This window comes from Pleurodeles waltl, chromosome 8 (assembly GCF_031143425.1).
Source record: "Pleurodeles waltl isolate 20211129_DDA chromosome 8, aPleWal1.hap1.20221129, whole genome shotgun sequence".
NCBI classification, from domain to species: Eukaryota; Metazoa; Chordata; class Amphibia; order Caudata; family Salamandridae; genus Pleurodeles; species Pleurodeles waltl.
Window position 1 is genome coordinate 1178581630 of NC_090447.1, and position 15064 is coordinate 1178596693.

Sequence of the window (15064 nt, forward strand, 5' to 3'; positions counted from 1 at the left end):
CTAGCCTGTTAGTGACAATTTGGAAAGAAATGAGAGAGCATAACCACTGAGGTTCTGGTTAGCAGAGCCTCAGTGAGACAGTTAGTCATAACACAGGTAACACATACAGGGCACACTTATGAGCACTGGGGCCCTGGCTGGCAGGGTCCCAGTGACACATACAACTAAAACAACATATATACAGTGAAACATGGGGGTAACATGCCAGGCAAGATGGTACTTTCCTACAGTTGACAAACAGCCCTCATGAAAATATGTTTAAGGTTTAGTATCAGTGGTACTTTGGAAGTCTGACCCTCATTAATTATCTCAAGGAACCCTTCTTCCTCTATACACACCAAATTTATTGTTGGACCTCAACAGTTAATAAAAATATGTTGTTGGTAGCAAAAAATAAAGGATCCTGAGTAAGTTTCATACCAGTAAAAATCCCCAACTATTTGAATTTGTACATTAGAAGTAAAGACATGCACTTCAGATTATGGCCCTCATTATCACAATGGCGGCAAATGCCGCCTACCGCCACGGCGACGGCCGCCAACATACCGTATCCGTGGCTACCGACCGTCCATGGAATTATGACCGTAGCCGGAATTCCACCAGAAGGCTGCAGGAATTCCGGCGACGGTCATGGCGGCGGACGGCGGTAAAGTGGCACTGATGACAGCAGCAGCGCTACGCCAGCAAAACACCGCCTACCATATCATGTTCCATGATATGGCCTGGCAGTGTTTTGTTGGCGGACACTGCTGCTGGCAGCAGCGCCACGTCCCGTCTCCTGCGGGAAGACCCCCTGCAAGAAACTAAGTCGGGTTCTCCGACAGTAGAGGGGGGTGGGGGCTGTTGTGTGCATGTGTGGGGGGGGGTGTGACTGTGTCTGAATGCGTGCATGCATGTGTAATGTGTGTGTGCATGAGAGCTTGTCTGTGTACGTGCATGTTGTGTCGTGTGATTGCGTGTGTGCCTGGATGTATGTTCGTGAGTGTTGCTGTGAGTGTGTATGAATGTATGCATGGGTGGGTGAATGTGTGTATGCGTGTGTGTATGGGTGTGTATGTATGTGCGTGTATGTGTGTATATGTGTGGAGGGAGGGTGGGGGGGTGGACTCTGGGAAGGGAAGAGGGGGGGGGGAGACCCCTATTAGTGCCAGGGAAGGCCTACCACCATGGTTTCCGTGGTGGTACAGAAACCACGGAAACTATGGTGGTGGGCGGGTTCAAAATGCCATGGGAGGCCTAGTGACGGCCTCTGGGCCGGAGACTGTAGTCTCCAGCCCGGCGGTCATTACCGCTGTGGCGGTCGTTGTGTTAACTTGGCAGTTTGGCTTTGGCCAAACCGCCAATGTCATAATGGTAGAGGTATGTACCGCCAGCCTATTGGCAGTAATACCTCCACTACTGCACCTACCGCTAGGGTTGTAATGACCCCCTTAGTGTTGCTGTAATGGAAATCTATTAGCATACCAAATGCTATATAATTAGCGATTACATGTTGAAACATTTATTCTAATCAACAGTCTATAATGTAAATGTTAACGATATTCTTATTTTCAAGGTGAAAGTTGCCCTATAAAAAGGGAAAGAAAACAATGTAACATTGTAAAAAAGGATAGAGAAACTGTCAGATTTGAAGGCCTCAAAGTTCTTATCTTACTTCAAATGCAACACTTTGGTTTGCAAACGAGGCATTGATGCCATAGCTAACGTATCCTTCACTGGTGTTTACCATTACAATACAGCTATGTGTTATGTCTCTGTACATAGTCACTGAGCCACAACAATGCAAATAAAATGTTCATGCATTATGAAAATTACATATGTTGCAGTGTCTTTTACATTTTGATGATGTATAAAGCCACAAACTCTAGATGCCAGACCCAGTAGGCGAAAGGGAGATGGAGGAAATCACCTATCTTTATAATGTGAAAACACGGATGGCTGACGTATTTCATGAACACATTTTTAAGCCCAAAAAAAGAATCTTCTTTTTCTTACAAAAATCTGTTTGTTTTAGCGGTTTCCATCATTCATCATATCGTGTGACAATGCCATCATCCTTTGTTACAAATTTTCAACAGGATACAGTAATATCTTAATTCATATCGAGTTCAAACATTTATATTGCAGAAGAAAGAGTATGTGATATTACAGTTTATTGGCGCTATAATCAACTCCCTTACCTTTACAGAGCAATATGTGTCTGGATTGAACCCAGCAGCCTTTGCCAAGCGCTGTAAGTTTTCTTTAACCACTGCTTTTGGATCCTTACGTCTGGAACTGCAAAACAGGTTCAAGGAGCTGAGGGTTTCAATGTAGGAAATGCCACCTTCCCTGGTGGTAAAGCCATGTATGAAAATGGAATCTGTTGGGCAGGTTAGAAGACCTCCTCAGTTTATTGCATTAATGTAGAGAAGATAGGATATAAAATATGTTCACAAGGTTAGATCGTGCTTAATACAGCTACAGGCGACCATAGTGGATTACATAAATTAATGCTTTTTCTCTGGTAACTGCTACGCTTTATAAAATATCATGGTGTTCTATGGTGAAGAGTATAGTCAGTAAACCCATCTAGCATGTTGGTGTTAATGATGTATGTATGGAACGTACCTCACTGAAAACCTTAAAACCAGACGAGAGCCAAACTATATGCCAGTTAACACTTTTATATACATGCAAAAGGCACCATGTCAGTCGACTTCTGGGCTACCAAATGGCGATTCTGCAATCTGCTTACTGCATAAGATTGTGGTTGTTCTACGTATTTCCCTCAGAGACCTCATGCAGTGATCAAATATCAACTCATGCATATCTAGAATCTGCAAGAAAGCCACAGCAAAGAAGTTATTTCTTAGCAGGGCTTGGTAGACCAACATGGCCGCCATCAGAGACGGCCCTATGAGTGCTGGAGAAACTGGGGTATTGCAACTCACATCCCTTTATCTTCTTAAAAGATGGGAAGTGGAAAAAACAGTTGCGATACTTCTCTTGGACTGACTGTCACAGTCGTCTAAACACATCAGCAATTTATCTCTGACCACTTCTGTGTTTCGAACGCACACTTGCGTTACATTCATTTTGAAGCTGCAAATATCATTCAAAATGTACACAGATGTCAATGTTATTGCTAACAGGTATTTCAGTTTGTGTTCTGCACATACACCTCTCTTACTCCTTACATTAACTGACTAGAACAAAACCAAAGTTAACCACACCACCTAAAGGGAATGACGAGTTATGTCGGGTTGGTCTGACAGCCAGACAGGGGCTCTGACTGAATTACATTCTAAACATAATGGTGTTTCGTGCATGGCCTCTTGTGTCTACTATATGTCTACATAGGTGGAGAGGCTCCCTTGTATCACAGTGGGGTATCCAGGCCTAGCTGACTGGACACACACTGCGGTCCAGAGTTTTAGGGATCATACCAGAGCTCTGCTGAAGGAGTGGGGTAATTGAAGGTTTGCAGTCCAGTCCCTCGTTCTTCAAATACTGCCCCTCTGCCCCGAGATTAAAGGTTTGCACAATCTGAAGTTTTACAGGAAGGCCTTACAGACATTTCCTTTCAAATAGACTGCTTTAAAGATACCTCGGTTTATATTAGTTAAAATATCACCTTTGTCTTTATGTAGAACTCCTGCTACAGATATAAATACTATAAATAAAAGTACTCAGTTTAACAACTTCAGAAGAATGCTATGCCAGGAAGGTTTTGTGGAGTGATATTACCCTAACAGCCTCCTATGCGCTAAGGTTCAGGTCAAGACCAAGGAGGGAATATTTTAACTTTTTTTTTTTTTTTTTTTTAAGTGAATGGTTTTGAGCTCCTTACTAATGCTGAGGTACCATGTAATGTAATGGAGACACACACAGAGCATTCCACATGGAAGGTGTCAGGACCAACAAGGTAATTTGGAAATGCACAGAAAATTAAAACTAGAGATGTACAGGGAGTGCAGAATTATTAGGCAAGTTGTATTTTTGAGGATTAATTTTATTATTGAACAACAACCATGTTCTCAATGAACCCAAAAAACTCATTAATATCAAAGCTGAATATTTTTGGAAGTAGTTTTTAGTTTGTTTTTAGTTTTAGCTATGTTAGGGGGATATCTGTGTGTGCAGGTGACTATTACTGTGCATAATTATTAGGCAACTTAACAAAAAACAAATATATACCCATTTCAATTATTTATTATTACCAGTGAAACCAATATAACATCTCAACATTCACAAATATACATTTCTGACATTCAAAAACAAAACAAAAACAAATCAGTGACCAATATAGCCACCTTTCTTTGCAAGGACACTCAAAAGCCTGCCATCCATGGATTCTGTCAGTGTTTTGATCTGTTCACCATCAACATTGCGTGCAGCAGCAACCACAGCCTCCCAGACACTGTTCAGAGAGGTGTACTGTTTTCCCTCCTTGTAAATCTCACATTTGATGATGAACCACAGGTTCTCAATGGGGTTCAGATCAGGTGAACAAGGAGGCCATGTCATTAGATTTCCTTCTTTTATACCCTTTCTTGCCAGCCACGCTGTGGAGTACTTGGACGCGTGTGATGGAGCATTGTCCTGCATGAAAATCATGTTTTTCTTGAAGGATGCAGACTTCTTCCTGTACCACTGCTTGAAGAAGGTGTCTTCCAGGAACTGGCAGTAGGACTGGGAGTTGAGCTTGACTCCATCCTCAACCCGAAAAGGCCCCACAAGCTCATCTTTGATGATACCAGCCCAAACCAGTACTCCACCTCCACCTTGCTTGCGTCTGAGTCGGACTGGAGCTCTCTGCCCTTTACCAATCCAGCCACGGGCCCATCCATCTGGCCCATCAAGACTCACTCTCATTTCATCAGTCCATAAAACCTTAGAAAAATCAGTCTTGAGATATTTCTTGGCCCAGTCTTGACGTTTCAGCTTGTGTGTCTTGTTCAGTGGTGGTCGTCTTTCAGCCTTTCTTACCTTGGCCATGTCTCTGAGTATTGCACACCTTGTGCTTTTGGTCACTCCAGTGATGTTGCAGCTCTGAAATATGGCCAAACTGGTGGCAAATGGCATCGTGGCAGCTGCACGCTTGACTTTTCTCAGTTCATGGGCAGTTATTTTGTGCCTTGGTTTTTCCACACGCTTTTTGCGACCCTGTTGACTATTTTAAATGAAACGCTTGATTGTTCGATGATCACGCTTCAGAAGCTTTGCAATTTTAAGAGTGCTGCATCCCTCTGCAAGATATCTCACTATTTTTGACTTTTCTGAACCTGTCAAGTCCTTCTTTTGACCCATTTTGCCAAAGGAAAGGAAGTTGCCTAATAATTATGCACACCTGATATAGGGTGTTGATGTCATTAGACCACACCCCTTCTCATTACAGAGATGCACATCACCTAATATGCTTAATTGGTAGTAGGCTTTCGAGCCTATACAGCTTGGAGTAAGACAACATGCATAAAGAGGATGATGTGGTCAAAATACTCATTTGCCTAATAATTCTGCACTCCCTGTATATATTGAGATGGCTGCTAAGGATTCAGGGCCTGAATTAAGAGTTTGGTGGACATGGTATTCTGGATCACTGACAGAATATTGGAACCAAAAATACAGTGTGAACACAATATAGTGTCAAACATTTGGAAGACATTGAGAAGGTAAGTGCAAGCAGATAAGTATAGATTTACTATTCTTAACTACACATCTATGTACCTTGAAGATATTATATATATATATATATATATATATATATATATATATATATATATATATGTGTGTGTGTACCTTGAAGATATCTATCTATATATATATATATATATATCAAAAACGAAGTTGTCCTCATGTGAAAGCGCACTCCCAACAGGTTATATAAACGGGAAGAGAAAGCAAAGCCAGCAACTCACAGTGAATTCTTTAAGCAGTTTCATTATTCCAGGCCTTAAGTAATAAAATCATCTCTGGACACGTGTTTCAAGGTCAATCCTTTCTTCAGCAGAGAAAAATATAAAAGTGTTTCACCCTCGTAGGTGCAGCCAGTGCTGGAGGTGTTCCAGGCATCTCTTTCTTACTGAAAAGACCAGCATGGCTTCAGCTTGTCTAATTACAGGCACCTGATTAGTCTCTTTATATACTAGTCCGCCCCAGTGGGCCTCTCAAGTGAGCAGTGCATGCTGGTTGTGGTGGTCCTGCAATTTTTTCATTTTGCCCCAAGTGGGTTGCTGGAGCCAAACGAAAAAATGACCCAAAGTGCAAAACCTTTGTAGGCGAATCCAAAGTAAAATTGTCAGATTTGCTGTGAATAACCCAACCTGATTGCTCTTATGTGACAATCCATTTTTAGTCACACAAACCTGCTTCGATGTGTAGTGGTGCTGCCTTCCCGGCTGGACAGGCCGGTTAATTATCAAAAACGAAGTTGTCCTCATGTGAAAGCGCACTCCCAACAGGTTATATAAACAGGAAGAGAAAGCAAAGCCAGCAACTCACAGTGAATTCTTTAAGCAGTTTCATTATTCCAGGCCTTAAGTAATAAAATAATATTCACAGTAAATCTGACAATTTTACTTTGGATTCGCCTACAAAGGTTTTGCACTTTGGTTCATTATTTCGTTTGGCTCCAGCAACCCACTTGGGGCAAAATGATAAAATTGCAGGACCACCACAACCAGCATGCACTGCTCACTTGAGAGGCCCACTGGGGCGGACTGGTATTTAAAGAGACTAATCAGGTGCCTGTAATTAGACAAGCTGAAGCCATGCCGGTCTTTTCAGGAAGAAAGAAATGCCTGGAACACTTCCAGCACTGGCTGCACCTACGAGGGTGAAACACTTTCATATTTTTTTCTGCTGAAGAAAGGATTGACCTTGAAACACGTGTCCAGAGATGATTTTATAACGTAAGGCCTGGAATAATGAAACTGCTTAAAGAATTCACTGTAAGAGAGGTTATTCCCAGAAACTAAATTGGGGCCTAGCTGGGGATTAGGTAAGGAGGGGAACCTATTGTGGGGACCAGCGGTAGATGGAACTGTGACAAAATGCAGTGAGCACCACTCCTAACATTAAACCCTGCCTGCTGAATCTCAAAGACTCCCCCACAATAAAGACTCCCCATTGTCAAGCTCCACACGGGCCTGGGATGCCCGGACAAAAACGCAATGGCAGAGGCCTCCTAGACGATGGTGGTAACTTCGATACAAATTGAGAGCATATAGGCCTCCGCCCATAAACTGCCACCCTGCAGACAAAACAGGCTGAGTCACGAAACAGGCAAGGCCGGGGAAACAGAACTAAACAACTGCTGGAGTTGGACACTGGAACAGCACAAGGGAGCCCATAAATCCCCCTCTCTACAGGTCTTAGGGGGTCATTTTGACCTCAGCAGTCTTTTTTAAAGACTGCCGTGCGGAAGACCGCCAGTGTTGGCGGTTTGCCGCTCGGCCTATTATGACAGTTGGCAGCTCTCCGTCCTTTTATGGACGGAGAGCCGCCAATAGCCATACTGGCGGGAGGCGGCGAAGTGGAGGTTGCTCCACCTCCACCGCCACGCCAACAGAACACCGCCCAGCGAATCACGTCCTATGATTCGCCATAGCGGTGTTCTGTTGGCGGTGTGGTGTTGCGAAGCTGCCCCCATGGCTCCCGTCCCCTCCCGGAGGATCGTCGGACCAGGTAAGTCGATCGTCTGTGGGGGGAGGGGTTGGGGGGTGTTGTGTGGGTGCATGGGGGTGTGTGTGTGTGTATGTAGAGGGGGTGTGTGAGTGCGTGCATGCCTGCGGGGGTGTTGTGTGTATGGGAATGAGTGCGTGTATGTCTGTGGTATGTCTGTATGGATGTGTGGATGTATGTTTGAATGTGGGTGTGCGTTTCTGACTGTGTGTGTGGATGTAGGCATGTATGTTGGCGTGTGTGCGTGTAAGTGTAAGTGTGTAGGTGGTGCCTGCGTGCGTGTCGTGTGGGTATGGGTGATGTGCTGTTGGGGGTCGGGGTGGGGAGAGGGTCCTGCCACCTTTGGGGGCTGGCAGGGGTGGGGGGGGTAGGGGAGGGGGGTCAGGGTGGGGGTGGGGGAGACCCTTATCAGTGCCAGGGAAGGAAATCCCTGGCACTGATAGTGCTTACCGCCATGGATTTCATGGCGGTTCAAACCGCTGGAAATCCACAGCGGTAAGCCGGGTCAAAATACCACCGGCGGTATAGTGATGGCTGCCGGGCTGGAGACCCAGGTCTCCAGCCCAGCGGTCGTCTCCGCCCTGGTGGGCGGAACGGAGAACCGGTGGATGACCATGGCGGTAACCGCCATGGTCATAATTCCACCAAGTAAGACCGCCAGCCTGTTGGCGGTCTTACCACCGGTTCTCCGCCTTCCGCCAGGGTCATAATGACCCCCTTAGTTTGAAAATCCTTCCTTGGGTGATGGGCCTTGCTGCGACTGACTGTCCTCATGTAGTTCAATCCCTCAGTCACTCTGTCAAGAATTTCTCATCTATCTGATCCACAAACATGATTGCTGAGCTACACTACACAATCAGAGAGAAGCGCCTAATGAAACTTTGCTGAGGTCACCGACAGTGGCTTAACCTGTCCCATGGGGCAGGCTACAATTAGTGGAAGGGCACCTTACGGAAACCCTATTCTGCTCCCAGGGTATAGTGCCTGTGATTGATTCCCGGTGACAAGGAGACCCAGATCTTTGCGAATCCGCTACGAACAGTCCACAATCACAATGGGTCGAACCAAGGCTAAGACAACTGAACCATGGATGAGCTCACAAGCGCCCCCTCCCTCCATCGGGGTGCTCCTCATTGGTGACACCTGACAATTGTATTCCACCGACACTGGTAGGCCCGTCTACGGATAAATTAGCCAATATCCTGCGTGAAATATGTGACTCCCGTCAGTCCATTGAACAACGTCTGGGGTTCTCACCACAGATCTTACCATCCTCAAAGACAACCACAATAAATTAAATGCTAGGGTCAAGGCAAATAAATCTGCTCTTTTCTCCTTAAATTCATGGCAAAAAGAACAGACGACTAAAGTCACCCTCCTTCAATGCCAGGTAGCGATGCTGCAGGGGATAGCTGAAGACACAGAAGGGCAGGCGCAACATAACAATGATAGAATCATACGTCTACCAGAGGGAACTGAAGGTCCCAATCCCACGTGATATATCGAGCTCTAGCTATACAAACAGGTGGCCCTGCTGGGCCTCTCAGCTCTCTTTGTGGTGGAAAGAGCACATCCAGTGCCGACCATTTTGAATTTTAGGGACAGGCATGTGATCCTCTGCCAGACCACCTATAGTACTAAATAACTCCCAGATATCCATATTTCCAGGCCACACACTAATAGTCCACCATAAGAGGGCATTGTTCCAGGGGGTCAAACAACAACTCAGGTCACACGATCTTACTTACGCCCTCATGTTCCAGGCGAGACTCAAGGTGCTCAGTGAACAGAAAACCTATTTCTTTGATATTCCAGAAGAAGGGTGGGACTCAGTAGAGCAACAGTTTCGGGACTCTAGCAGACCAAAGACGACGTGACTGCAGACATCAACACCAAGACGGCAATGACAGCAGGCACAACAAACAGGGAGACATCTAGCCCCCTCTCCACAGCAAGACTTGAAGGTCGACAGAAAGCACTGATTTCAGCCACCTCTTGTTAATCTGGCTGATCTGAGGTCAGTCCCAGCTCTTCCCAGAACAGTGCTACAGATTCAGGCTTGAGGGGCAGCTCAGCTCTCTGTCCCACGATTACCCCACAGATGACTCATGACTTGGTGGGCTGAGTATCCAGTAAGTACTATTACCCAGGAGAACATCTACGCCCCTACAAGTCATTCCCATCCCATGCACAATCACTATTGTCTGATGATGGTCGGCTTGGATGTCCCCCTCCTGAGACACACATCTATACTCTACATCCACTGAATGCTTAGAAGAGCTTCACACCACCATCTCCTGTGAATATTCTAGGGCTTGCAGGTTGCCAGATACACTGATTGGCACAAAGCAAATTGGCTATGCCACCAGACACCTTACCGAGCTCCTGATTTCCTGGGCCCAGGAATCTGCCAGCACTTGGTGACTGCAGCACTCTGTCACCTGTCATGCACAAGAATGCCATGTGCCCCGCTGGTGTTTGCAAACACTGTTATAGTAAGTTTTTTTTTTTTCTTATAGTTTCGGTCGAACAACTGTCCTTCGCTGGGTTGGGTTGAGAATATGTTTTTATTGTTGTTTTTTAGATATGTACCATTGTCACCACTAATGCATGTTATCACATTTGTGGACTCTCAGAACTATTTCTCAGACATGGCATTTACCCCCTTAACCACTCATGGCTGTCCCTAACAAATACATGGAGATACCTCAGAATGTCAGGGCTTTGGGGTCTATAACAAAAAGATTTAGGATCCTGGCTCAGCTGTATCGCTGCAGAGCGCACATAGTGTGCATTCAAGAAACATATCTTATTACCAGTGAGGCCATCAAAATCCATAAGAGATGGAAGGGCCAATTCTTTCATACCTCTTATTCCGCTTTCCTTCGAGGGGCAGCAATATGGATTAAGGAATTGACACACAGGGGAGATTATTTTACTATGAGATACACTAGACGGCACTCATGTTGTATTGGGGAATGTGTATGGCCCTAATGTGAAACAGGAGGCTTTCCTAACACATTTACACATGGCCCTTGCAGACTGGGTGCACTACCCCTGGATTCTGGGCAGGGACTACAACACAGTACTAGACACCAATTTAAACAGATCTCCCCCCCCACCCTTCCTAATGCTGCCACAGTGCTTCACCCAAAAGGCTTGAAACAATGGACCGAGGGATGACCCTTGCTGATGTCTGGCACCTCTGCAACGCTCATATGCGTGAATATTTGTTTTAATCCTCTACACATCTACTCCACACACGAATAGACAGGATCTTATGCACAACCTCTAATATCAACCATGTGACATACCTGGGAAAAATACTATCGGATCATATACCATTGGAGGTCACTTTTTCATGGGGTCATGTTCTAGCACATGGCGCATGTCACCCCATTTAATAGAAGATGTGGTCTTCCGAGAAACATTGGCGACTACTTTAGATAATGATTTCTATGCAAACACTAATAGTGCTTCCTCGCTCTCCTTTGATGGGAAGCATTCAAAGTGGTGATATGGGGACATCTATAAGCACCATCGCAGGGGCCCAACAACTTATGTAGAAGAAACCCTTGGTCCCTTGGAAAGAGCGGTGGTATGTGGCGAAATAGACACACAGATACTACAAGATACTAGGGCTGAAAATACTGAGCTACTAGAATGTCTGCGAGTCATTGATCATAGGGCTTACCTACAGAAGACCCATTCAGAAGCGTATAAATCCAGTGCATTGTTGGCCACCTGATCCAACCAATACCCTCACCCACACCCACACTGATTCTTACAAGCACGACAATACGGAACACACAAGATACACCCTATTCAGAGCTTTATAGGTCCACTCCACCAGCAGCCCCTACGGCGATCTCGGACTTCCTAGACCAGCTGACCCTTCGTAAGTTGGCAGCTGAGGATCTCAGCAACTAGGAGCACCTATCACTTTCACTGAGATCCAGGGAGCAATCAAAGAACTAGCCAGAAACAAAACACCCATATCAGATGGTCTCCTCACAGCATTTTATGCCATGTGTGCCATTTGCCAGGCCCTGCAACTAGAACGTCTCTACAACGCATCTCTTGCTGAGGGCAGATTGCCCCCTACCACAGCACAAGTACTAGTCACTTCCCCAACAAGCCTAAATCTGATATGTCCTCTTGCAGGCCCCTCTCCCTGCTCAATACTGAATATAAAATACTTAGTAAAGTATAGACCCGACGCTTGCTCCCGTTGCTACCCAAGCTTCTTCATAATGATCAATGCGGCTTTGTTCCGAACCACTTAATTTACACTGTCTCCATCAGATCATGGATGCTGCAAGAGGATGACTCCAACAGGCAGGCTGACTATCTCTGGATCTGGGACAGGCATTCAACATTATAGCTTGGGACTTCATGTTCGCAACCTTTGAGCGTTTTACCATTGCCCCCATATATGTCTGCTAGGTGCGATTGCTTTATTCTGACCCCACAGCACGGACTCGAACCAGCCAACTTATCTTGCGTACATCTAATATACATCACAGTACTAGGAAAGGTTGCCCACTGTTGCCACTTCAGTTTCTCTTGGCTTTGGAACCCTTGGCACATCGCTTAAGACAGTGAGCCACAGGCTGGGGTATCCCAATAGGTCCCACAACACACATGATATCTTTAAATGTGGACTATATAATATTATATGTCAAAGACCTCCATATGGACTTCACGAAGTGGCCCTGCTTTTCGCTACATTTGGGTTCCTCCAAGGACTGCAGATGAATACTAATAAATCCTGCGCATTCTCCTTTGAAGGACTTTTTGACCAACCATTTGTGCCCTTTGGTGACATGGTTATTCAAATAGCACCCCAAACATTCCGCTATCTCAGAATTCAAATATACCGTGAGATACCAGATATATTGGTTGGTAACCTCCTTAAAACTATAACGAGCCCTAGGTCACAGGTGACCTTCAGGGCGACACTACAACTCTCAAAGGGGGGCAGATTGGTCCTTGCCAAAATGGTAATGTTTCTACGTTTACTTTATCATTTCATGAACATCCTTATGGTAGTCCCTGCGCTGATCTTTAAGTTGCTAAATACGCTTCTAGTTGATCTATTATGGGTGGACAGGTGCTTCTGAGTCAGCCTATCCAAGCTTCAACTGTCGCCAGATAAAGGAGGGTTGGGCGCCCCAGATTTCAAGTCATACTGTATTGATGGACAATTACAGTGGCTTTCTTATTGGCTAGACTTACTCATGTGCCATGCTTTGCTGCGGCAAACTACATAGCCTGCTATGTCTGGGCTCTACATTTCCCATCGATAGCCATCTACAATTGTGAACTGCTCTCACATACTGGAAGATAGCAATACACTGTCAATGTCAGTGGCAAGATGGAGATCGTCAAGGACCACTGTCATCCCCAATACAGTGCTTCTCACAGGAAAGGCCCTTGATTGAGAGCTGTCTAGGGGGAGATAGGATTTTAAAAAGGCACATAGTTGTCTGGCTACGAAAGGTTACAGAATCTTGTCCATGGTGGGCACAAGGTTGCTCGGTCAGTGGCTGAAAGGACAGGTTGTGAAAAGAATAACTTTTCTGATTGAAGGAATGATAGTGGGCAAAAGGATCAGGACCAAGCGCATGGAAAAGCTAATATCTAAGAAAGAGATGCAATGCAAGACTTTCACTTGAGAATTGAAGTGATTAAGAACAATATCAATATTACAGCCATAATGGCAGCTGAGATGAATTGGTAGAGTAATGGAGGCCGAAGTAGCTCAAAATCAGAAAAAGGCTGCCTCTTCAAAAACGAGAGGAAAGAAGTCTGATATGATAGGAGAAGTCCTGTTAAACTTGAAGTCTATTAACCTCAATTTTTTTTTTTTAATTTGCAGGTGAGATCATTACAAAAATACACCATAGGCGGTGCCCTAGGAAAAAGGTGTGATGTGGAGAAGCGATCAGAGATGATTCTAAAGATTTTTCTTTTGTTTGCAGTGGGTGGTGATTTTCTGTGAAACTTGGTGCTTGTTGCATGAAGTTCATGGTTCTAATGTTTATGGATGTTAATGTATTCAGCCCTTTTTTCAGCATAATAATCTTTCTGCAAGTAGCTTTCAGTGTATTGCATGGTAGATTTATATTGAGCATAAAACTAGTTGTACCAGGGGATTACTTTTAAAGGGCTTTTAGTATTCTCAGAATAAAAGGAAGAAAAGTATTGAGAGTGGATAAGATACATAGACAGAGACTGTTATATTTGTCAAAAAGGTCGGTTACCAACTGAATATTGCTGCACAGGGCAATTTTTTCTCCAGTCATACAAGGAAATGCAAGAGAAGAGAGCAATTTGGGGAATAGAAACAAAATGGCTACATGAAAAGTAATATGGTGAAGTTCAGATCATCCAGTTGGAACAAATTTAACATTGAGCCTTGTGGAATGCTCTATAATAATTTGACAGAGAATGTGATCAGGTGAGTGTGTAAGTGAGTGAGTGACTAGTCATACGTGTTGTTTCAGCAGGCAGGAGAGAATGAGAGACAGTAGTTCCTGATTGTGGGGGGAAGGTCAGTTGTGTCATCTATATGTAGTCTGAAGTCTCCTAAATAAATGGGCATGGTATGAGATGAGGAAAGGCCAAAAATTGCCTGTAAAGCCCAAGAGAAACATGACTAGTCTGCCTGGCAGTGGGTCAGCATGCGAGAAAAAGAGCATTTTACAGATGGCATGATCTTAATAGACAGGGCTTTTGCATCAGTAAGCGAGGAAGAAGGAAGAAGGAAGAAGTTTGATAGAGAAAATGTTATGTGTGAAAATGGCAAAACCGAAGTCACGTTTATCACTAGAGCAGTCAAGGTGGGAGATGGAAATGCTAAGAAAAGCGTTTCAATAATGCCGGACCCAGCCAGTTCCAGATGGTTGTCCTTGATGAGATCAGAAATGCCCAAAGCAAGTGTGGGAATAGAACGTGAATTAAGAAAAGCTAGTCTAAGTGCCTGTATGAGGGAGCCAGACGAGGGTTGGCAGACTTTGCTGATTTGATGAGCTTCTCGAGAGTATTAAAGGGGAGCTGATAGTAGGTGTAGGGAATCGAGTTCAAGTCTTGAGGTTCAACATCCTGTGATTCTGGGCAAATCACTTAATTTCCCTGTTGCCTACAATTCAGCGCCTTGAGACCCTCACAGGTGATTTGCCTCACTTTACAAATCCCGGATTTATACAGTTGAGCTAACATTCAATTTTAGACTTAAAGCGATGCAAAGAAGGGGCCATACCTGACTGAACTGCAGACAGCCATAGACAAGTTTACTTTTGGTGTGTTATCAGGGTCTCTTCTGTAGTTGTCATGTTGCCCTGCACATCAGGCCAGCAAGATATGCTAATGGGTTGGACCAGCTGCACCAGAGAAA

At 44.8% G+C, this 15064-nt stretch overlaps 1 protein-coding gene across 2 annotated transcripts in view; it reads right to left on the minus strand.

The window, feature by feature from the left end:
- Window positions 1-15064, minus strand: part of LOC138250489 (purine nucleoside phosphorylase LACC1-like) — a 148756-nt gene that overhangs the window by 109873 nt on the left and 23819 nt on the right. For both annotated transcript variants that reach the window (XM_069205417.1, XM_069205416.1), the window contains exon 3: window positions 2181-2362. In XM_069205417.1, the coding sequence (XP_069061518.1) occupies window positions 2181-2362 (182 nt within the window). The remainder of the gene's footprint in view (window positions 1-2180; window positions 2363-15064) is intronic.